Source organism: Rutilus rutilus (assembly GCF_951802725.1).
Source record: "Rutilus rutilus genome assembly, chromosome: 16".
NCBI lineage: Eukaryota > Metazoa > Chordata > Actinopteri > Cypriniformes > Leuciscidae > Rutilus > Rutilus rutilus.
The window spans coordinates 16,046,436-16,070,392 of NC_140224.1; the positions used below are offsets into that span (position 1 = coordinate 16,046,436).

At 40.0% G+C, this 23,957-nt stretch overlaps 1 protein-coding gene across 1 annotated transcript in view; it reads right to left on the reverse strand.

Moving 5' to 3' along the window:
* med1 (mediator complex subunit 1) overlaps positions 1 to 22,301 on the reverse strand; it is a 245,170-nt gene extending 222,869 nt beyond the window's left edge. The window contains exons 1-2 of the mRNA XM_084434276.1: positions 22,144 to 22,301; positions 21,856 to 21,949 (exon numbers count right to left, since the gene is read on the reverse strand). Coding sequence (XP_084290402.1) covers positions 21,856 to 21,949; positions 22,144 to 22,185 — 136 coding nt within the window. The 5' untranslated portion in view covers positions 22,186 to 22,301. The remainder of the gene's footprint in view (positions 1 to 21,855; positions 21,950 to 22,143) is intronic.
* Between the last annotated feature and the right edge of the window lie 1,656 nt (positions 22,302 to 23,957).

Genomic DNA, 23,957 nt, shown 5'->3' on the forward strand with positions numbered 1-23,957 from the left:
GTGCAGTTAATTCTCATACTGTATTTTCAGTTTTGGAATATTTATCCTCTCCCCAAATTTGTCACTAATAAAACACAATAAAAATTATTTAAAGAAAAGGCTTATATTTACCTTTTAATAGTTTGTTTACATCTACCTTGTAAATATTTAAATAAACAACAATTCAAGTGTAATCTTTCTTTGTACAAACTAAAGTATACATTTTATCATACATATTTCAAAGTTAAGGATTTGATTGATTATTTGATTATTTTCTTTTGACAAAAAAAATTGGCAAATAAAAGCTTATTTGAGGTGGCAGATATTTTACAGTAAAAATGTATAATCTATCCAAAACTAATCAACGAAATGTTGTCTTTCATATGTCTGTAACATAGGTCTTTCATTTTTATTATAAGGAATATAAATGTTAATTTGCAGTTTAATACGTTGCTTATACAAATATATATATATGTGCATACACACACACATATATATGTGTATATATTTATACACAAAAATAAATTTTATTTATATTTTTCATATACATTTTTTTTTCCACAAATTGTGCTTGCAAATTGTATAATATCCAAGGTAAACATGTCTAGTAATTGTGCAGTAAATTCTCATACTGTATTTTCAGTTTTGGAATATTTATCCTCTCCCCAAATTTGTTACTAATAAAACACAATAAAAATTATTTAAAGAAAAAAATTATATTTACCTTTTAATAGTTTGTTTACATCTACCTTTTGAGGGACATTTTCCATTATTATTATTATTCCTCACAGCGCTGCGAGACGGTGTAAACAAGTAATGATCTGAATAAACTTGTGTTTTCTCGAGCTGATATGGGGCTCGAGAAAACACAGCCCCTCACAGGTTTGCGCCGTGGATTCCCGCGAGTCAGACGCGGATACTGTGTTTGTTTTAGGCTCGCGCAGTCTTCACTCGGACGCGCGCTTCAATCCGTTGTGGAGACTCTCTTTTCGTTCCAGTGAAATTACAAAACAAAATACACACAAACATGTCTCTGCCTGATATACAACCACTGATAAACATAATCTGATTTAACAAAAAAAAAACAAAAAAAAAACTATATGAGTGAGGATTCGAACTCAGAACCTCTGACACGCTAGGCAAATGTTCTACCACTAGACCACTTGAGTTCACATATTTACTCACGTGAAAACTCGGTGTTTACTCAGCGTGATCAATTCGCTCTTGAACATGCTGCCGTTCGTCTGAGTTACAATCTTCCTCTGAGGAAAAGCCAAGGTGAGTTATTCCTCGCTGTCCAGAATCATCTGAAGGGCGTCTTTACTGGAGAAACGCGCCATCCTCTCTAAACGCGATAAACTATCAGTGAATCTGATCTGATGAAACTTCGTGTTTTCAAGGCATTGATCGGGGGGCGGGTGCGAAGCATAGATTACCTAAACTATTTACCTTGTGAATAGTGCCGGGGGCGGGGCGGCCTCAGTTCATTATAGAGATAATTAGGCAGAAGGAAAAAACGGTACCTCTCCTTGCTTTCAAACGGATTACATGAGTTGAAAACATTTGTTTTTTATATTAATTACTTCATTTAAAAGAAGAGATTTCAAGCTTCATAAAGACATATATCACATGCCTGTGTGAGAAGTATTCGCTGAGTTATGATTCATTTTCGGACGCGTTTCAGAATGGACTACACGGACAGAGAGAAGGCAGACCTCGCTCCGTGTTTATTTTTCTTAATTTGGCGAAAAGCACAACACTTTGTTTTTATTGTGAGTATACAGAAAAATAATACACATTTAACAGAATCGATTGATGTATGAAACTCCTATGGAAAATCAAAGTCAACAGAGTATTTATGAGTTTCTTTTACACTGATAAAAAAAAGCGAGCTGGTATCGCCGGCGATACCGCCGACCTCAGGGGGTTAAGTTTAAGAAAACTCAAACAGTCAGAATATTACATTTTACCAAATAAAAATTAGCACATGCAGAAACTAAGAAATTAATTGTCCAATAAAGATATTTATTTTGTTAAGGAAAAATGACAAATGTTTGATTCTACCTCAGATTTGTGAAATGTTCACCAGTGTTTGTCCTGATATGTTCTGACAATAGAGTAGTTTAAAACCACAATTAACGCTCTGGTTTCTACAACTTTCACTTAGGAGCAAAAATCTGCCTTTAAACTTGAAAGAAATAAAAATTTGACTTTTATCGTGATAATTATCGATATCGACTGATATAAAAAAAATTATCGTGATTTTTTTTTGGCCATATCGCCCAGCCCTACCGAATACCCCAAAACATTGTTCGGTAAGCAGAACCGGTCATTTTCGTCCGATTACTATAAGACATATTCATTCATTGAATACAGCAAAGAGGCAGACGCGATTTTCTGCTTCCCATGTAGATTGTTTCAGTGCAGTTCTAGTGGTGCATACAGAGATCCTGCTTTTATTGCAAATGGAGTATGTGACTGGAAGAATATATTAGCAAAGTTACAGAAACGCGCAGACGGAGCACCACATCGTCAGTGCAGTGATCAGTGGCACTGCTTTGAGCAAAACAAAACTACTGGTTCCATCACTGGTTCCATCACTGCACAGTTAAGTGAATCTCACAGGACCTCAGTGCAGAGCAATAGTGCATATTCCATGCAGCATCCATTGTTGACATATTGCTCTATATAGGAAAACAAGGACTTGCACTGACAGGGCACGACGAGAGAGAAAAGAAGAGAAACTTCTGCAAATCGTGGGAACTTTTTGGAGTTGTGTGACTGGTACGCCAGAGGTGACAATGCTTTCTGTACTCGATTAAAGGCCCCGTTCAATCTAACGAGCCCTGACACACAAAATTAAATTTTAGAAATTGCTTCTGGTTTAGTCAAAAACAAAATAATCCGCGGCATCGAAAACAATGTTTTGTTTACTGTTCTAGTGGACGAAGCACAGAGTTTTAAAGAGGAACAAATGGCCGTGCGTGTGTGAAGTACACAGAGAAGCTGGAGATAAAGGAAAGATTTCTAGGATTTGTTGACTGTTCTGAAAGAGTTGATGCTACTGGAATTTATAGACACATAAAGCACTTTCTGGATGCGTGTGGAATCTACACTTTACCCATTGTTGCACAAAGTTATGACGGAGCGGCTGTCATGTCCGGTCACCTAAACGGAGTTCAGCAGAAACTCCGTCAAGACCATCCATCTGCGGTGTACATTCACTGTATGGCCCACAAGTTGAATTTGGTTTTGGACGATGCATGCAAGGTAAATCGTACAGCATCTACATTTTTTCACATCCTCGAGAGTCTGTATGTGTTTTTCTCACAACCAGGCACACACCATGCATACCAGCAGCACCAAAAGGAGCTCGGGGTTAAAGCCGAACTGACAGCACTCAGCGACACGAGATGGGCGTGTCGATGTAAAAACATAGCTGTCAAGACTTCAATAAGAGCCCTGCTCTCCACTCTTTCCGAGCTCTCTGTTCCCCCTTATCGTAGGTTTGTTAAGGCATCCGGTCTCTTAAGCCATCTCAAGAAGGCCACGTTCTGTGTGTGTCTTTTTGCGTTTTACCATGTTTTCAGTATGATCCATGTTGCACACAAGGCACTACAAAAGAAAGACACGACACTATCTCAGGCCTCAAGTGTCATGGAATCTAAACGGCCTTGAGAACATGATGACCACTGAAAAGTGGGACGAATTATGGATGGAGATTGAAGCATTCTGTAATTCACTTGACATTTCAGTCAGTGAAGATGAACGCGATCGCACGCATAAGCGAACTGTGAAAAGAACTGCTACGTTGGATTCCTCTGTTGTCACAAGTTCCCTTGGACAAAGAGAATACCAAACAAACATCACACAAAGCATGAAAGAGAAATGGGCCCAACCGCTCTATTTTCCTGTTTTGGATACCCTGTTGGGTGAGTGTCAGTCCCGGTTTTCTGCTAAAATGTGAACCAGAAGGCGCGCAGTTTCTTTTAAATAAATATGCGACCACCCTCTCTATCAACCCTAAATTGGCATGTACCGAGATGAATTTACTGAAACTGAACTCACGTCACACATCTCCTGACTTCGTTAAGGAGGCACTCTCGACTGGATTTTATCCAAACTTCGAAAAACTTTTCAAGTTGGCTTTAACATTACCGGTGGGGACCGCAAAAAATATATTTTTCAGCTATGCGACGCATAAATTGGATGCGTTCAACAATGGGCCAGGAGAGACTTTCATCCTTGAGTCTGCTGCATATTGAGAGTGACATAACCACAAAACTAAACAACGAGGACATCATCAACGCATATGATGCCAGGTCTAAACTAAGGTCCTGCACGGGTACGGGTACCCGCGGGTACCCGACGGGTGACCCGCAAATTTTGCTCAAACGGGTGAAAAATATCCAACTGTGTCAGATACGGGTGCGGGTCGGGTCGGGTCGGACATGGGGGAAACACGGGTCTAAACACGGGTTTAAAACAATCACATGCAAACGTAAAAATATATGCATATTTTTAGGAACACGTCTACAAAAATATGCCTGTATTTCAAATTGATAAAATAATTTAAAATCCACATCAGTTTATTTGTGCCCACGCGCCACGCCCTCCCAGGATCTATAACTTTACCTAGGCTACTTTCACTTTAAAAAAATTCATCATAACCGCGCACGCGCGATCTGCTTGCAGTCGTCGAGATGGATGCTGAGGAGTTGAAGAAAAGAATAGCCAGTGGAGATTGTAAAGTTGTCGACAATACGTCATCAAAAATCAAGTCCGGTGTGTGGGAGGAATTTGGAGTTATCTGAAGAAAATATTGTGAAAGGCTTATTTGCTGCATGCATTTTCGTGTTGGATTATAGCCGTAAATGTGGAACTTAATCGCTGAGGAAGCTTAAACAGATAACTGTGGTAACAAACCAAGCAGTTCTATCGAACAGTATTTTTCAAATTTAACACTGTTAAGTATGTGTGGTGTGCAGGGCGTGTTTGAACCCAAAATTGTCAAATGTAGGCTAGACGAAATTGCGTGGCATATAGTGTTGTAGCCGCATCTGTTCGATTGGTAAGATGTTACAAGGCTACTCAGTTTTACGTTTGCCATGTTCTTCATGTACCGGCCTTTTGACAGCTTCGGCTGAAGTTGTCATTGTGTTAATTGTCGTGTAATAACTTCTGTATGACCTGGCAATAAACATTTTTGTAATTGTGTCTATAATGTGATTGGCTAAACTGATTTTATTTCGGGTGCGGGTCGGGTGTGGATTTTAATTAGTGCTGCTGTCAGAAAACGGGTCGGATGCGGTTTGAAGCACTGCGGGTACGGGCGGGTGCGGATTTACAAAATCGGACCCGTGCAGGACTCTGGTCTAAACGCAGGATTTTGCTGCATTAGGTAAGGCAGTGTTTATTTATATTGGCTGCCAGGCCTACAGTACTGCTTGCTTTTTTGCTAAAATTAACAGTTTTTAAACGTATAGTCACATTAATAACAAATTAGTTAACGGGAGCATTTATACTGGGACGTTTAAGTTGTTGCTAGGCGACACGTTGGTTAAAACTACATGGTTATAGGTGGTAGGAAATCTATTTAAATGCATCAAGGGGAAGCGCACATCTTAGCCTTACCCTGGAATTGGTTCACCCTCCGCCAGGGGCGGCTGGCCAATAGAGGGCGCTAGGGCGCCGCCCCCCCCCATGAGCCAGACCACAGTTTATGATCCACACTCATTAAATAAATAAGTAAATATATACATATCATACATACAAATTGTCAGTATGTGTGTGTTTAAGATATTAAATGCACCCAGTATATGTGAAAAATATGATAGAAATGAAAAATGTCTGCTTTTTCAACACGTCTCCTCCACCTGCGTGCACGTCTCATCAGCTCTTGGGCGCTAGAGAAATCGCCCCAAAGAGGCGGGTCTGTGGAGCAGCTTAGCCAATTGCTGATTTAAGATATAAATGTTTGACATAAACTGTAGCCAATCAGCGAGCTCAGATCTAGTCAGCTATGGGGGATTCTGTTAGCGCCCCAAGCTGCGCGCGCCCGCGCTCATGCGCTTATCTCCATCAGACAGCGGTCTATCGGCCTGGCTAGCTGGATGCTGTCATGCTAATGCCTTGTTTTGCTTTCCGTGATTACTTTTTAAAACAATGGGGACAGATCCGGCATGGACAGTTACCGGAGTAAGGAAAGTGAGTTCAATTTCAAATGCAAATGGAAAGTTTGTGCAATTTGTTTGTTTTTGTGTAAGAATGCCTCAGCCTTGTAATATGGCATTAAATAATTACTGACTTTTTCACAGAGCACTGGTATCATGCAGTTTGTGTTAAATTGTGTTTTTGTGGTTAATAATAATAATAATAATAATAATAATAATAATAATAATAATAATTATTATTATTATTATTATTATTATTATTATTATTAATATTAATATAGCGCCTTTCCAACGCCCAAGGTCGCTTTACAAAGATCTGTAAAGGCAGTGGTTCTCAAACTGGGGTACTAGTCCATGAGCCAGGGGGGTTGATCGGTATCATCGGGGGGACAAATGCTATCATTGTTTTTTGGCAAGGTATACACCCCTAGTATTAGAAAAATCACGATAGCAGTGCAGGGGTGGTAGCGAAATCACTTTTTTCAGCTTATGAAGTTACTAACCCCCTAAGATAAATTCTGTTTTTGAAATCTGGTGTATATCTGGTTTAGGCTCATGCTAGGGATATTGTCAATAATCTATAATATGGTGCTTGGTATCGTTGGAAAGGGGACCTTTTAGGCTTTCATTTAAGCCCAGTACTGAATCTGTCTGACAAACACAGAGGTCACATGACTTCTTTAAACCAGAAATAACACACATTTTTTCACAATTTCCACCTAAACTGTATGCTTTCTTTTATCCCTGTGGCATGAAAGAACACCACGGACACAAAACTCAACAACTTCAATACTCAAGGCACTCTGATGACTCAGAAAATGTATAATATACCCATACTATTTATTTGTGAGAGCCTTAAATTAGACTTGTGCAGCCAGTACAAGTCTTCAAAATAGAATAGAGCCAATAGAATGGACAAATAGAATACCCTATTAGTCCAGGGCCAAATGGCCTATTTATTCATGTACAGTTGTAATAAAAAGTAATTGTTTCAATAGTGTTGTCAACATAACACTTGTAAGTGGTTTAACAAAATGTTTCTATCATGTATTTTGATATTCACCCACTTTCAGTTAGAATGTCAGAAAGTAGCTCATGCACAATTGATGGATTGACAGTTTGACAAGGTTTTGTCAGTTTTGTGAAAAGATTGTTGGTTCAGTTGACTGGTTATAACAACACTACCAACTATGCCATCTTCAATCAACTTCCATTAACTTCCATTGAGTTCCAGGGGTATTAAATGTAAGTACAAAATACTTTTTCTCTTGTGCTTGTGAATTGGTGGGGAATAGTAGCAGTAGCTAATGTATGCTTGGTGTTTTTAGCAGGCTAGCTAGCAGCTGCTAGCTAGCAGGTTAAACAGTGTAACAGTAACTGCTACAGTGCAGTCAGGGCTCTCAAGTGTCACGTGACAGTCACTCATTTCGGTCTTTTGTCACGCCCTCTCGCCACACATTGTATTTCTCACGCGGAAAAACTATTTATAATATATTTAATATGCCGCAGCGCCCAAAATGTCTCATTAAGGAACCGGCAGGAATCAATCGCTGTAAAAATAGAGAGATGAGCAGCGCGCTGTCTGTGTAGCTTCAGGTTTATAATGGACGCGCGCTGCTATGGAGATGCTGCGGCAGATGTGTCGTGTTTGAGCTCCGTGTATTTATGCCGTAGTTTCTGGTTTCCACCTCCGACGTAGAGCTCCAGGAACCCGGAGGATATGTGCCCAAGGTTCCTAGCACTCCCTTTCGGGACCAGGTGGTGAACCTGCAAGTGCTGCCCCCTGAGGAGGCAGACCCAGGACTGGCTTTTCTCTGTCCTGTCCGCTCCTTTTGGTTATATATGGACAGAACGCAAAGCCTTAGGACCTCAGATCAGCTCTTCGTCTGTTACTGAGGCCAGCAGAAGGGAAAGGCTGTCTCCAAGCAGAGGTTGGCCCACTGGATAGTGGGTGCCATCATCTTGGCGTATGAGTCCCAATATGCACCTTGTCCCCTGGGACTGCAAGCTGATTCCACTCGGAGTGTAGGCGTCCTGGGCGTTGGCGCAGGGTGCCTCGCTAACAGATGTTTGTAGAGCTGCGGGCTGGGCGACACCTAACACGTTCGCTAGATTCTATAGCCTACGTGTCAAGCCGGTTGCTTCCTGTGTGCTCTCTTCGCATAGAAGCCAGTGAACACCGTAAGCCCCGCTCGATGTGTCGGCTTGCTGCGCCATTCCCCTCCTTTGGACTGGATACGTGCACCATTCTTGTTTAAGTTGAGTTCCCCTCTAGCCAAACCGTCGAGCTCCTCCACACTCCTTCGGCATCGGACGTGGCAGAGCGTCCGATGCTAGGCCTACCACTTGAATGCACTGGTTGAACTTGTGCTAGGCTGGGTCCATATGTTGTGATCCCTACGGCGATCCCATATGTGTATTCTCCACGGTACGGCTCCCTGAAGCGAGCCCGTGTCTTTCCCTTGGCAGTGTTTCCTCTGCCGTCGTTGTCAGTTGAGTCTCCCCTCAGTTATAGGCTGGATCCACCTCAGTGACATTCCATATGTTGTACTGCCCGATAATTCGCAGTACATAATTCCGTTCAGCTCCTCAGCGAAAAACAAGTGGTGTGTGCATCCACTTCCGTATTTATACCCGTGCTGCGGGGCGGAGCGTGGATGCAAAGCTCACACGCCAATGTGTGAGGGGACTGGTGTTTTCTTGGAGCTTTCCTTCACTTGACTTTTAGGCCTTTGAGAGGGTTTTTAGTTGACTAGAGGCCAGTAACGCTCATACACTGGGCAGTCCTTTCCTACTTCCCCCGTCAAAAAAGGTGCCAACAGGGCACCCCAATCTTCTTCAGGCCAGTTGCGGTCCTCTCAAATACCTCTAGGTAGGGTTCCACAACATCCTCTGGAGTCTGCTTAGTGAGGACCCGCCTTGACACATGGTCTTAACTGATATCCCTAAGGGCACTTAGCTCCTCCCTCTTTTTGGCATAATTAGTCAGCAAGGCATTAATTGCATCTTCCATTTCCAAGAAGGTTCAAGGTTAACTGTCTGTTTACTCTTCAGCCGGTTTCTCTCTAGGCTATTTTGTGCTTCAGCACCTCATCCTGGGGCGAGTCTTTATTCAGGACCATTCAAACTTGAGTAAAGCAGAGTTCCCAGATTTATGGTGACCTCCATTAGGGCATCATTGGCTAGAGCTGTGGGTGGTTCCACATTTGGAGGGTGAACAGATTGAAAATACTCATAATTCGCCTTTGGCTAAGCCACACCCTAGAATGTAGATTGACCAATCACAGCGCAGCCAAGAACGAGCTCCCACAGAGGTCCGACACTTTTTCACAGCGCTCCATTGACTTTAACACAGGCGCCTCATATTTTTTGTCTCGGCAGGCTATTACCGTTGTAGTTTTATCAAAAATATGGTTAAACGTTGTGCCTGGGGCATTTGTAACACAGATACGCGTTTCCCAGAGAGGTTGGAGGGGGGTGTCCGTTTTTTTCCCTTCCCAAAACCGAAGTCAAATCCTGACAAGTGTCGACTTTGGATTAAACTGTGTGGATGTCCTCACAGTTAGCTAAACCCCTCAAGGATCAACAAGTACACTTTTGTGGTAAATTTTGCTTTTAACCTTACTGTGAAGTTATACTAGTTCGACAGTTTTATGCTGTTTTAGGTTATGATTTCGGTTCTCTACCCTAATTAATGAAGAATCAAGGTGCTAGCAAGCAAGCTTAGCGATAGTTTAGTTATCACGTAAGTCAGGATTGTATGTTTTGACTAGCGGCTGGATGTTAGCTAACTTTGTTCTTCAAGATACAAACACCTAACGTTAATGTTACAGACACGCTGTTGTGGTAGTTTTGAAGGTGACTAACCTTCAAAGGTGACTGGCCACCGTGTTGCCCAGATGAAGTTGTCGGACGTAGCAACAGTAACTAAGGGGGGCGGGGCTTAGCCAAAGGTGAATTGATGACTTTTCCTAGCTGGAACCTGCTCTTTTGGTCCTGGGCTCTTTCCAATATTGGATTGTCAAGTCAAGTCAAGTCACCTTCATTTATATAGCGCTTTTAACAATATGGATTATTTCAAAGCAGCTTTACAGTGATAATAGGAAATTACCGTAACAGATTGTTTAGGCTTTACAACAGCTCTAGGATAAAGTTTTTGTCCAGCTAAAGTTAGTTTTGATTGATTGATTCACTTCCGTTGCGAAGATCATTAGTCATTAAAGGGATAGTTCAGGATTTTAGACATGAATCTCTATAGCTTCCCCATAAGCAGTGTGGTGCATTGACCATGACTTACCCTCGACAGCGTCCTGTGAGCCGAGCTCCGGTCCAGTTTTGGTCAAGATGAAATTAGTCCGGCAAGATTGCTGGGGTCACGGCAATAAAGCTTTTTTCTTCTCAAATCAATATGTGTTCAAAAGAGTGATATATTTGCGTCACTAAAACGTTGTCTATGGAGAGGTCAGACCTCGTAATGGCTTGGCACTATTTTCTCCCCTGTCATATCACTGCGCGCTGCCGCTACCTACAGCCAGCTGCGAGCTGCGCAGGCGCACACCACTTTTTCAGTTGTTCGGCAGTGTTTACAGCAGTGTTTACGTGCTCAGAACAGCTACACGAACGAGCTAACATAGCTACTCACCAAGAGCGATCAGTTTGTACAAGCTTTGTAGAAAATGGTGCGGACTTGTGACTATCCGGACTGTACAAACAAAGATGTGGCGCTTTCTCCTCACACATTTCAAAGATTTCCTGTGGCAGATGTTGCTCTGTGTATTCAGGTTCGTAAAGATATCCTTTTGGCTGTGTGTCGAAGTCAATGTTGTCATCGTCGCTGCTGTAGTCAGACATGTTATCGTTCTCTTTACGAGCTGTAAACAAAGTGACACGTGCGCGGCTCCCAGCTGGCTGTAGGTAGCGGCAGCGCGCAGTGATATGACGGGGAAGAAAATAGTGCCAAGCCATTACGAGGTCTGACCTCTCCATAGACAACGTTTTAGTGACGCAAATATATCACTCTTTTGAACACATATTGATTTGAGAAGAAAAAAAATTTATTGCCGTGACCCCAGCAAACTTGCCGGACTAATTTCATCTTGACCAAAACTGGACCGGAGCTCGGCTCACAGGACGCTGTCGGGGGTAAGTCATGGTCAATGCACCACACTGCTTATGGGGAAGCTATAGAGATTCATGTCTAAAATCCTGAACTATCCCTTTAACTTAGGTGCCGCTAACACAACACCGTTCTAACAGGAAAACCCTTAACGTGATCTATCTATCTATCTATCTATCTATCTATTTATCTATCTATCTATCTATGTGTGTGTGTGTATATGTGTGTGTGTGTATTATATATATATATATGTGTGTGTGTGTGTGTGTGTGTGTGTGTGTGTGTGTGTGTGTGTGTGTGTGTGTGTGTGTGTGTGTGTGTGTGTGTGTGTGTGTGTGTTCTCGTCATATTTTGAGAAAAATAAAGTTAATAGGCTATTACAAGAATAGTCACTATATTTCAGAAAATAATCTTAGTCTGATGTGCATTACGTGATTGCTCTGCTGATACGGTAGATCTCAGACCTTCTGACAGACTCAGAGCCCCGTTTGGGTCTCTGGTCTCTGAATGAGACAAAGTTTAGGGAAGTGGATGTACACTCCTCTACGTCGGAGGTGGAAACCCGAAACTACGGCAGAAATACACGGAGCTCAAACGCGACACATCTGCCGCAGCATCTCCACAGCAGCGCGCGTCCATTATAAACCTGAAGCTGCACAGACCACGGACGGCTCGCTGCTCATCTCTCTATTTTTACAGCGATTGTTCCTGCCGGTTCCTTAATGAGACTGGCGCGGCCAGAGACATTTTGGGCGCTGCGGCCTATTAAATATATTATAAATAGTTTTTCCGCGTGAGAAATACAATGTGTGGCGAGAGGGCGTGACAAAAGACCGAAATGAGTGACTGTCACGTGACACTTGAGAGCCCTGACTGCACTGTAGCAGTTACTGTTACACTGTTTAACCTGCAAGCTAGCTAGCCTGCTAAAAACACCAAGCATACATTAGCTACTGCTACTATTCCCCACCAATTCACAAGCACAAGAGAAAAAGTATTTTGTACTTACATTTAATACCCCTGGAACTCAATGGAAGTTGATTGAAGATGGCATAGTTGGTAGTGTTGTTATAACCAGTCAACTTAACCAACAATCTTTTCACAAAACTGACAAAACCTTGTCAAACTGTCAAAATCCATCAACATTCCGTGCATGAGCTACTTTCTGACATTCTAACTGAAAGTGGGTGAATATCAAAATACATGATAGAAACATTTTGTTAAACCACTTACAAGTGTTATGTTGACAACACTATTGAAACAATTACTTTTTATTACAACTGTACATGAATAAATAGGCCATTTGGCCCTGGACTAATAGGGTATTCTATTTGTCCATTCTATTGGCTCTATTCTATTTTGAAGACTTGTACTGGCTGCACAAGTCTAATTTAAGGCTATCACAAATAAATAGTATGGGTATATTATACATTTTCTGAGTCATCAGCGTGCCTTGAGTATTGAAGTTGAGTTTTGTGTCCGTGGTGTTCTATCATGCCACAGGGATAAAAGAAAGCATACAGTTTAGGCGGAAATTGTGAAAAAATGTGTGTTATTTCTGGTTTAAAGAAGTCATGTGACCTCTGTGTTTGTCAGACAGATTCAGTACTGGGCTTAAATGAAAGCCTAAAAGGTCCCCTTTCCAACGATACCAAGCACCATATTATAGAATACTGACAATATCCCTAGCATGAGCCTAAACCAGATATACACCAGATTTCAAAAACAGAATTTATCTTAGGGGGTTAGTAACTTCATGAGCTGAAAAAAGTGATTTGCGCTACCACCCCTGCACTGCTATCATGATTTTTCTAGTACTAGGGGTGTATACCTTGCCAAAAATCACTATGAGACTTTGTCCCCCCAGATGATACCGATGGACTAAATTTGGGGCCCTGGCTCATGGACTATACGTGAGGTGACCGATGGGGGTACGGGAACAAAATGCTGAATTTTGCCGTTCCTTTAATACTACCTCACCTTAAAATGAGATTTAAACTGAGCATGCATTTCTATCAGGTAAAATGCTGTAAATACATGACATCCGATCCAATTACCTCATCTTTTGCAGTCAAAACTTTCTGCATTTAAGCAGCGTGCAGGCTTTATGACAGGTCTCGTGCAGATTGCTGCATTGGCAGATGCGCTATACTACCGTTCTCAACAATGTACGTTACCTTTGTAAAAGTAGGGATTTAGCACTTACTAGCATGAAGAACAAATGTGCATGGAGATCGATATAAGAATCAAACGCTCTTCGATACAAAGACATACCCTGTATTAGTTCCTGTGTTTAATGTTGATCACATTATATGAAGATCCACACGATTGCAAATGTGACACTGATTTTATACAACAGTTCAACAAACGAAATATTAATATTAAGTGATGTTCATTTTCAACACAGTTGTCAGTATTTTTTACAACAAAATAATAGCTCCAACGAAAGCCACAGCAGAACTGCAGCACACAGCAGTGTTTGTGAACGAATCTGCGGTTTTGAACGAATCATTAGAGTCAATGATTCAATGATTAATTCATAAATACAGCCACTTGCTTCATTTCTGAATGAATGACTCGATGACTCACCACCTACTGGCGGTTTTAATTTAATATTTAAAAGCATCACTTCGTTTTTACCATCATTGCATATTTCTCTATTGAACATTTATTATGAACATTTATTATTTAAAGCATTATTTATTTTATAAAGGTATTTGTAAAGGTAAAAATGCATTGGAAAAATCTATTTAAGGGGGCAAATATTGTCCCTTACTGAAAAAGGTGTGACTGAAGAGTGTGGGTAAAAACGTTTGAGAACCACTGGGACCGGGTTAAGGAATAAAACAAAATAAACAAACATCAAAGCACAATACACAAACCAAGTGCAGAAAGTAGGCCTAATATTCAGAGGTCACTTACAAAGTTAGGTTAAAGACACAAACAAAGAGGGATTCAAACAAATAGCATATCAATAACAATGTAGAATTTACAGACTGTGAGCTGAAGAGTAATATTCAGATAAAAAATCTGAGGGAGTTTCAAGTTTTTGAAGGAGAGAAGGGTGGATGTTTGACGGATGTCTTGAGGAAGAGCATTCCACAACCTCTGAGCCGCTACGCTAAAAGACTGCCATGGTTACCAGACTATTGAAACTGACTGAATATGACACAGCCCCACCTAAGATATTTTTCACCAGCTGCCACTGCCCTCCGCCTATGTTGCCAACTTCAGAAAAGAAAAATGCGGGACAATCGTGGTTCTTTACAGGAAAATAAGGGACATTCAAAATATTTGTACTGTATCACACAGTATATGCCATTTCAGGTTCGTATGCGTTTAAAGTATTCTCAGATATAAACACATTTGTTTTGCTTAACCTATGTACAATTTAATTCTAAAACGAATTTTAAGGTCACACAAAAAGGTCACATTACACACAAACCATAGTTCAAAATAATAGCATTTATCTGAAATAGAAAGCTTTTGTAACATTATACACTACATTTAAAAAATATTAAAGAAAGTAATAGCATACTTTTCCCTCAGGAAGATTTCATGTTTTCTTGCGTGGCTGGATGATGGACTCATGAACAATAATCACGTTGTTTAACTCTTCGGAGTCTTGGGCTATTTTGGCCGTTTTTGAGTACTTTTTATTTTTTTTATTTTGCGACATAAACAAATGTTTACCATACCAATGTTTGGTATTGTTTTTTTCAGCACAACATCACCTATATGAACAGACAATTATTTTTTCACTTTTATGTACTTTATCAACATACTGGACCCAAAATCACACAAAAAACACAAAATCCGAATAGAAAAATTATAGTTTTTTTACTACAAAAAACACAAACATGCTCAATGAAGCATTTTAAAAGGTTTAAAATGTAAACACAAGTTGTAAATGTCAACATATACAGGTAAAATTCAGATATAATCAAGCTATATACAAAAAAAATATGATTTACAAAAAAAAGCGAGTGTAGCCATAGGCTTTTTTTTCTCTTTTTAGCTTTGCCACTTTTTAAAAGTTTATGCACACAATTATACAGAGAGCTATATTTAAGGCCTTGCATTCCCAGAGTATGAGGGTTCCCAATTAGTGCAAATACAACATAAAAAAGGTAAAATTGAGATAAAATCTAACTATATACAGCAAAAAGCAGGTGTGGCAATAGGCGTTTTTTTCTTTTCTTTTTTGCTTAGAAACTCTACAAAACACTTCATGTACAATTACACAGACAGCTACATTACAGGGCTTTCCTTCCTTGAGTAAGAGGGGTTCCTAAAAAGTGCAAATATACTATACAAAAGGTAAAATAAACACAAAATCAAACTATATGCAACTATTTACAACGAATATCAGGTGAGTTTTTTTTATTTTTTTATCTGTGCTACTCCTCAAAACAGTTTCTGTCAACAATGAGACCAAATACATTCGCTTAATTTTCCTTCCACAAAAAACTACCTAAACTACCTAAACTATCTACACTACTCCTAAACTACTCTCAAAATCTATTCAAACTTTTCCAAAAACTAGCAATAATATCTCTCTTTCTCTCTTTCTATATATATGTCTCTCTGTCTACTCCATCAATCTCCCGACTCCCGCGGCCGCCTTTCAATTTCACTTCTTTGCTCAGTTGGCTCCTCCTCCACTCCCTAAAATGTGCAGCCTGAAGAACAGAGTCAGCAGATTCACACATTTTTCTCCGTTTTGCTTTATGACAAAAACCGACGAAGTTATGAGAATAAATGCAACGCCTGTCGCATCCCATCTTGCGTTCCTTTACGAACGCGTCAATATTTTCCAAAAAATGTTATATAAAGTTTAAATTATCATATATCCGTTTTTACTTGGTCTATCAACACAAAACAAAAAGTATAATAGAGTTTCAAGCCAGCACTTTCGACAGAAGTGGACAGCAGCGCTCAACGTGACTTTGTTTTTATGCTTCGACGTCTTAAAGGAGAACTCCGGTCAATTTTAACATTGAGCTCATTTTTTTGTACATTTGGAGTGCTGTCAATACAGAGAACAACGACAAAAATCGGTGTTGCCTACACTGAGTTATTCTATTTTTAAAATTTGCACCCTATTGACTTCAATGGGGCAAGTAGTAAGCCTGCTTTTTAGCCTCTTAACATCCTTTAAGTGTCATTACAAGTGCACAGAAAATGTGAGTGATTCCTTCCGAGTGAACACGAGTGGATCTGACTGCAGTAGACGCGCAGATGTCGAGTTCACGCGCATAGGTTTAGTACCTATGATCACGCGCGTGAACTCGACAATCGATTACTATGGCCTTCCACCGAAAACAGGATGTAAACAAAGGTATGAGCGCTGGCTGAATTAACTTCATTTTTATTAATATCTCTAACATCTACTGCAGTCAGATCCACTCGTGTTCACTCGGAAGGAATCACTCACATTTTCTGTGCACTTGTAATGACACTTAAAGGATGTTAAGAGGCTAAAAAGCAGGCTTACTACTTGCCCCATTGAAGTCAATAGGGTGCAAATTTTAAAAATAGAATAACTCGGTGTAGGCAACACCGATTTTTGTCGTTGTTCTCTGTATTGACAGCACTCCAAATGTACAAAAAAATGAGCTCAATGATAAAATTGACCGGAGTTCTCCTTTAAACTGGTCATGTGATTTGATCACGCCGGCGTGATCGGCGACTCGGAAGAGTTAAATTCACCAAAACTGATTTGCCGAAATCAAAACCCGGCCGGACAGTGAAAGGGATTTGCCGTTAGCGCGAGTGCGGAATCTCCGGATCGAACCGGGAGCGACCAGTCAGCAGAGGATTCTGTTCGCAAATCAAACAATAATTTGTCCCAAAAGAATAATGAATTCTCAATTTAGAGTTTGTTATTCGTATGGTCTGATGCGCGTAATGGGGGCTGTGATTAGATGAAGCGGTGTCGTGATCATTCTCAAGTGTTGTGTTGCTGTTGTATCAGTCAGTGGTTAGATCAGCGTAGCAGTCTATTTAATGGGGACAAATAAATTAGTCCCAAAATACGGGACGTCCCGGCTAATTCGGGACAGTTGCCAACCCTATAGAACACACACATCACAAGGACTATGAATTGGAATCAAACGCACAATAACTGGAATTTAAAACTGTGAAGAAACAAATGATAATTAAAGCTGCAAGCAGCATTTATCGGGGTCCAAGCAATTAAGGCCTTTAAGGCCTTAAAGCACAAAAGCATCAAAAGCTATTAAGTTTTATTTAGCAAGCATGTAACCACTGACAATAATAGATGGAAAAGACCATTTACAGCCAATACAGGCAATGTACCATAGGAAATACATGGTTTTAAAGCTGTTTAACAGTTATAGCGCCACCTATCGTCCGATCTCCATAAAATTTTGCATGCTTGTTAATGATGTTATTTTACATATGCTCACCAATTTTTGTGAAGTTCTGAGTTTTCATTTAGGATTTATAGGCTTTTTAGTGTATTTTGCCATGCCCATTTTATAAATGACCCTATAGACCTTATGTAGCCCCGCCCCTTTTCAGCGCTGCGCTCGTTGTCTTTTGACTTCCGGTCTGTATTTTCACAGCTTTTTTTGTTTATTAATGAACGGCTCGTTTTAAAATCTTCCCGGTCGACTGACATTTGTTAAGTCATCTGCTTTAAACATTACAGTCCTCATGATAACTTTCGTTAACTTTAACATTAAGTAAATCCACTTCAAAAGCTAATTACTCCTGGACAGCAATGCCATAGGAATATACAGAGCGACCGCAAAAACGGAAGTTAAAAGACAATTTTCTAAAGATGGCGGCGCCCTTGTTTCTCTGGCGCATAAGGTCTATTACAGACATCCAAATGCAAAAGTTCAACTTTTTTGATAATTATTGATATAGAGAGTCCAGAGAATTGTCCTAGACTGGTCTGGTTCCGATCGGGCAAAAAACCTAGGACTAGTTCGCAAAAGTAGGTTTTTAACATATTCGCGAATATTTAATGAACGGTTTGATTGACAGCAGTGGTTCTTGAGGCAAAGTTGTTCAACATGAGGAGTTCTATCAAATGATATGCATTTTGTGACGAAATTTGTTACACCACATGATTACAGAGCCTTAAAACTCGTTAGCGCCAACTAGTGGCCGATTTCTTTCAAAATTCTTACAGACCTCTAGGGGCTTGAGCCGAACATGCCCACCGAGTTTCGTTCCGATCGGACTTCGTTAACCTTGTTTAATAGGTGCTCAAACCTCATTGGCCAATGGCGGGCATGTTTTTCGAGATACGCCAATATCCTTTTAGGCATACATGGCCCCTTGGGCCAAGACACTGCATACCAAATTTCAAGTCATTCGGAAAAACGGTCAGGTGTCTATACGTTTTTTTTTGTTTTATAGCGCCACCACGTGGCCAATCGATGCAATTTTTTTACTGTGACCTCAGATTGACCTCCTACACATGTGTCCAAAGTTTGGTGAAGTTTACTAAATTACTTCTTGAGTTATAGCCATTTTAGTAAAATAGGCTCCTCCCACAACGTTAATTTTGCACCCCCTAGCGACCGTGATTCGAAATTTCAACTTTTTTCGATAATTATTGATCTTCAGACTCCAGAGAACAATTCTGCACTGGTTTGGTTCCGATCGGGCGAAAAACCAGGAACTAGTTCGCAAAAGTAGGTTTTCGACAAAATTCAAAATGGCGGAAAGTCTCTCATGGCGGAAATAAAATCGGAGATATACATTTTGTTCGTCAGGCGTCCAGCTTTCCAATGATATAAGACACTTGAGTCTATGACGACTTACGGTCTAGGAGTTATGAGCAGTTTCGCGCTTTTGGTTGCTATAGCGCCACCTATGGGCCAATCGGGGTCATACTCTGATAGGTTGTCCCCAAATTGAGGCCTACCATCTGGCCAGGTTTCAAGTCTCTAGGCCTTACGGTTTGGCCTGCACGATGCGTTTTACGAATCCTTACAATTACAATAGGGTTTCAGCACTTCGTGCTTGAACCCCTAAAAACAACTGTTGGACAGATATACACTAGGATTGTGCGCTCAACATTTCTTCGCTTTGTGCCGTGAACTTTTAAATGCGCACTTGTGCCGCGCTGTGCACACTGTGACTCCATGTTGCTTTAAGCACATCATTATGCACCCGCGATGCGCATTCGCGGTTTCTGCCGCCGTTTCATATTATCATGGTTTTGCGCACTGAAAGATTTTATTTTTTTTTGTCATATCTATCATATCTTGTTGCCCCATTAATAAGCTGCACAATACATTTAAAATAATCATAATTTAATTGTATATTATTTGTGTGTTGTGTATATAAATATATACACTTCTGAATTCTTTCACATTCATATATAAATATAAAAGTGTTAAATGTATGAATACCTGAATGAATTTTATAAGAGTACTAAGAGTAATTTGTTTTTATTAACATGTTTAGATTTTTTTCAAGAATTACTTTTTGCTGCTGATTTACACTATAGCCTAAGTTTAATTTTAAAAAATTGTCATAGCTATTGAATATATTTATTTCATATTTAAAGGTGTTAACTGTAATCTTACACTGCAAAATTATAACTTACAAAGGATTAAATTCATCACAATTATTTAATGAATGAAGCAAAAAAAAAAAAAAAAAAGTACGACAAAGCCCTAAACCAGACAATTAATCAGCATAATCGTCAAAGCCCTAAAACAGACAATTAATCGCCAAAGCCCTAAAACTGGCAATTAATCAGCATATCCACAATTATTTAAAGAATTATTCGTCAGCTAAATTTCATAATCGTGACAGGCCTATCTATGACTTCAAATTTATTGATACACATGTTTGGCTATTCTCTACAACTACAAATTCCACTGTCACGGGTGCTTAGTTGTTTTGCTCCAAAAATACCTTCATAATTTACAGCCAGAAAAGCAACATGTAGCAAAAATCTAAATTGTTTTATTTTTCGAATTATTACAGATCGAATGTTCGACTATTTGTGCACACCCCTTATTATAATGGCAGCGGTCTTTGCTTGCTTTCTGTATATACTATTTATTTTTCATGCTCAAACTTGTGTGTGTATACAGTACTGTGCAAACGTCTTAGGCACGTTAGTAGTTTCACCCCCCAAAAAATGGTTTTAAGCCAGTTATTTATATCTTTTGCTGTAGTGTGTCAGTAGGAAATATAAGTTTACATTTCCCAACATTCATTTTGCCACTAATTGTAATAATCCAGTGAGATTTTTGTATGCACAAAGAGTCTGACAACAGCCGGTATGATCCACACAGAGATGTGATATTACCATCATCGAGCCTGTCTGTGATTACATGATTACAAAAAACTGAGACAGACTAAATCCAGAAGAACTGTGGCAATGTCTCCATGACGCTTGAAGAAACCTACCTGCAAAGGGGGTTAAATTAAATTTTTAATTAACCTACATTTATCTCACCAAAATGTTTGCTCACTCGTATTTATGGTTTAACAATGGGGTAATTTTGTTGCTCAAGACTTTGCACAACACAAGAAAGCTTGATTTCAAACTCTGAATTAAATTTAAAAAGTAGCACCAATAAATACAATAGAAGAAAGATGCAAATGAAATAAAGAGAAAAGTTTTTTGGGTAGGTCTAACACTAGTATTCAGGTACAGAAATACTACTGGATAAGAAACTGAATAAAGTCAAATGTAAAATAGTGTTGTCATCTGTGCTAGTGCCATCTGCAAGCACAGATGACATTGTGTCATCTGGCACAATGGCCAATCAGAGACATATGTTGAGCGCATGAACACAATGCGCAGAGAAAACCATCTCTCAGAGAGTGCGCGAGTACTGAATACCAGAAATTGATTGAGAATGGGGCTATGATGTCTAAAATTGTGCTGCTTCAGAACATATATGAACCCCCATTATGTTGCTGACTTGAAACATTTGACGCTATGAATGCTGCAGACTTAGAACAACTTATAATGTAAAAAAATCTGCAACTACGATGCAAAAATAACACATTGGCCTGGTTTCACAGACAGGGCTTAGATTAAACCAGGATTAGGCCTTAGTTTAATTAGGACATTTAAGTAGCTTTTATAAACGTTCCTTAGAAAGAAAAAAACATTACTGGAGACAAAACAATGGCACCGACATATTTTAAGATATGCTAGTGCAAGCTGCTTTCAGTTAAAACAGCTCAAACATGCATTTTAGTCTAGGTCTAGGACAAGGTTTAGGCCTACGCTTTGTCTGTGAAAACGGGGATTATATTATAGATTATTATATTATATTATTTCCAACCATATTATATGTTTGTATACCATTAACATACCATAGGGTACAGTAATTGTATCACATGGTAACCACATAATAGCAGAATTGTAATGAATGATTTCTATATTCATATAATATAACATATTGATCACATAGCAGTCATTTTAAATAATGCTAAGGCATTACCATGGTCCGTGTCTAAAACACGGAACTATCACGACACTCTAACTGTACTCAGCAGTATTGGGTCTGTAATGCATAAGGTCTACACGGGTGAAACTAGTGTTTTAAATAAATAGAGAAATGTGTGCTGTACCGGATCCGTCTTCCGCTCGGAGCCGCTCGGAGCCAGCGGCTGTGCCGCTGTGGGTTGAGTCTGCGCCCGGGCTGCTGCTCAGCATCGCCGCCATCTTCAGAACACGTACACAAGAGTTGACCCAATACCAGTAAAGCACAAATACTCTCTCAACAATACATCAGGACTCCGTCGAATTAAAATAGTTCAGCCCCAGTCAAAATAGACCCCGCGAACAAATCAAGTCAAGTGGAAAACTGGACAACAATGGAGATTTAGGCTAACAGATAGAGTATGCACTGACGTCACCTTCTTCTTCTTCTTCTTCTTGTTTTTTTTTTTTTGGCGCATTGTCTGTCTGCATATCGCCACCTACTTGCAAGTAGTAGCCCATAGATATCATATATAAACGCTAGATGTCTTATGGCGCAGTCACTTCCGGCATCATCGTTCGGCCATCTTGTGACAGTGCTCTGTGCATTAAGGTGAATGATCAGCACGCACACAAATCCTCTTATCTCGCTGAAATCTTGACGGATTTACAAACGGTTTGGTTTCTTACAAACGTTATTAACGTGGCTATAATTCCGAATGCTTGAAAATGTATGTTATAATTTTTCATATGTATGCAGTGTATGTATGCAGTGTCATAACTACATCTCTGACGTTTATAACAAACCAAACCGTTTGAAAATCGGTAGAAAAATGAGCAAGTTATGGTTATTTAAAAGTACATGCACCATTGAAGTAGTGAGCGAGTACACTGTCGCAAGATGGCCGCCACGTGCGGACGTCGACCTCCATTGGCCAGCAGTGCGCACGAGACATCTAGCCTTTATATATGATATCTATGTAGTAGCCTACTCACCATCTTCTTCTTCTTCTTCTTCTTCTTCTTCTTCTTCTTAGAATTAGAATTTCTTTATTGTCATTGTACACAAGATACAACGAAATTGCAGAGCTTCTGCATAAGGTGCATGGTACATACAAATAAATAAATAAAAATATACATAATACGAAGTGATGTACAATTAAAATATTTAAGCTAAGACAAAGAATAAAGAATATGAACATAGAAAGAGTTGCTTGTATATATATAAGAGTAATAATAATAATAAGCCACAGTTTGTCAAAATGATGTATGCCCTAATATGAGGTAGACTTCTGGCTCTGAATGAGAATATAAAAAAAAAACATTGCACAAAAAGACAAAAAGTCATGCGTATAGAGAGAGTACAGAATTGGGCTCAGCACGCACCCTTGAGGGGAGCCAGTGCTGAGCGTGCGGGTGGAAGAGAAATGGGGACCGAGTTTAACAGTCTGAGGGCGGTCCGTCAGGAAGTTCCTGATCCAATTACAGGTGAGTAAAGGAAAGCCCAGATCTGTCAGTTTGCTGAAGAGGATGTCCAGTATGATAGTATTGAAGGCTGAGCTATAATCAATAAAAAGCATCCTCACATAGCTCTCCTGATGTTCCAGATGGCACAGCGCATTGTGGAGAGCTATGGCTATTGCATCCTCAGTTGATCTGTTAGCTCTATAAGCAAACTGATGTTCATCGAAGGTGAAGGGGAGGCAGGTTTTCAGGTGGTGCAACACCAACCTCTCAAGGCACTTTGTGATGATCGATGTAAGGGCGATAGGGCGATAGTCATTGAGGCTATCTGTGGCTGATTTCTTTGGTATGGGGATAATTGTGGAGGATTTCAAGCAGGATGGAATTGAAGCTTGTGTCAGAGAGAGGTTGAAGAGGTTTGCGAAGACTCCTGAGAGCTGATTAGCACATCCCTTGAACACCTTCCCTAGGATGCCATGCCTGTACTTTGTGCAATGAAATAAAATATGCTCTACAGTTTCTAAATGACTACAATGTTGGCATTTCCCTGTTGGATGTTTGAAGAATTGAGCCCTGTGTGTCCTATTCTTAAAGGTATAGCGGAGGATTTTCCCGAATTTTAGAAAAGAACCGCCCTCTCCACTTTTTGAAAAAATGCACATGCGCAACACTCTACCTGCTCCCGAAAGGGAACGCCTATTAAACGTGTGCACGAGAGAGCATGCACGAGCTAATCATAGCTTACATTAACTTTTACTAGCAGTGATTTTAAATGGATTACTCCAAA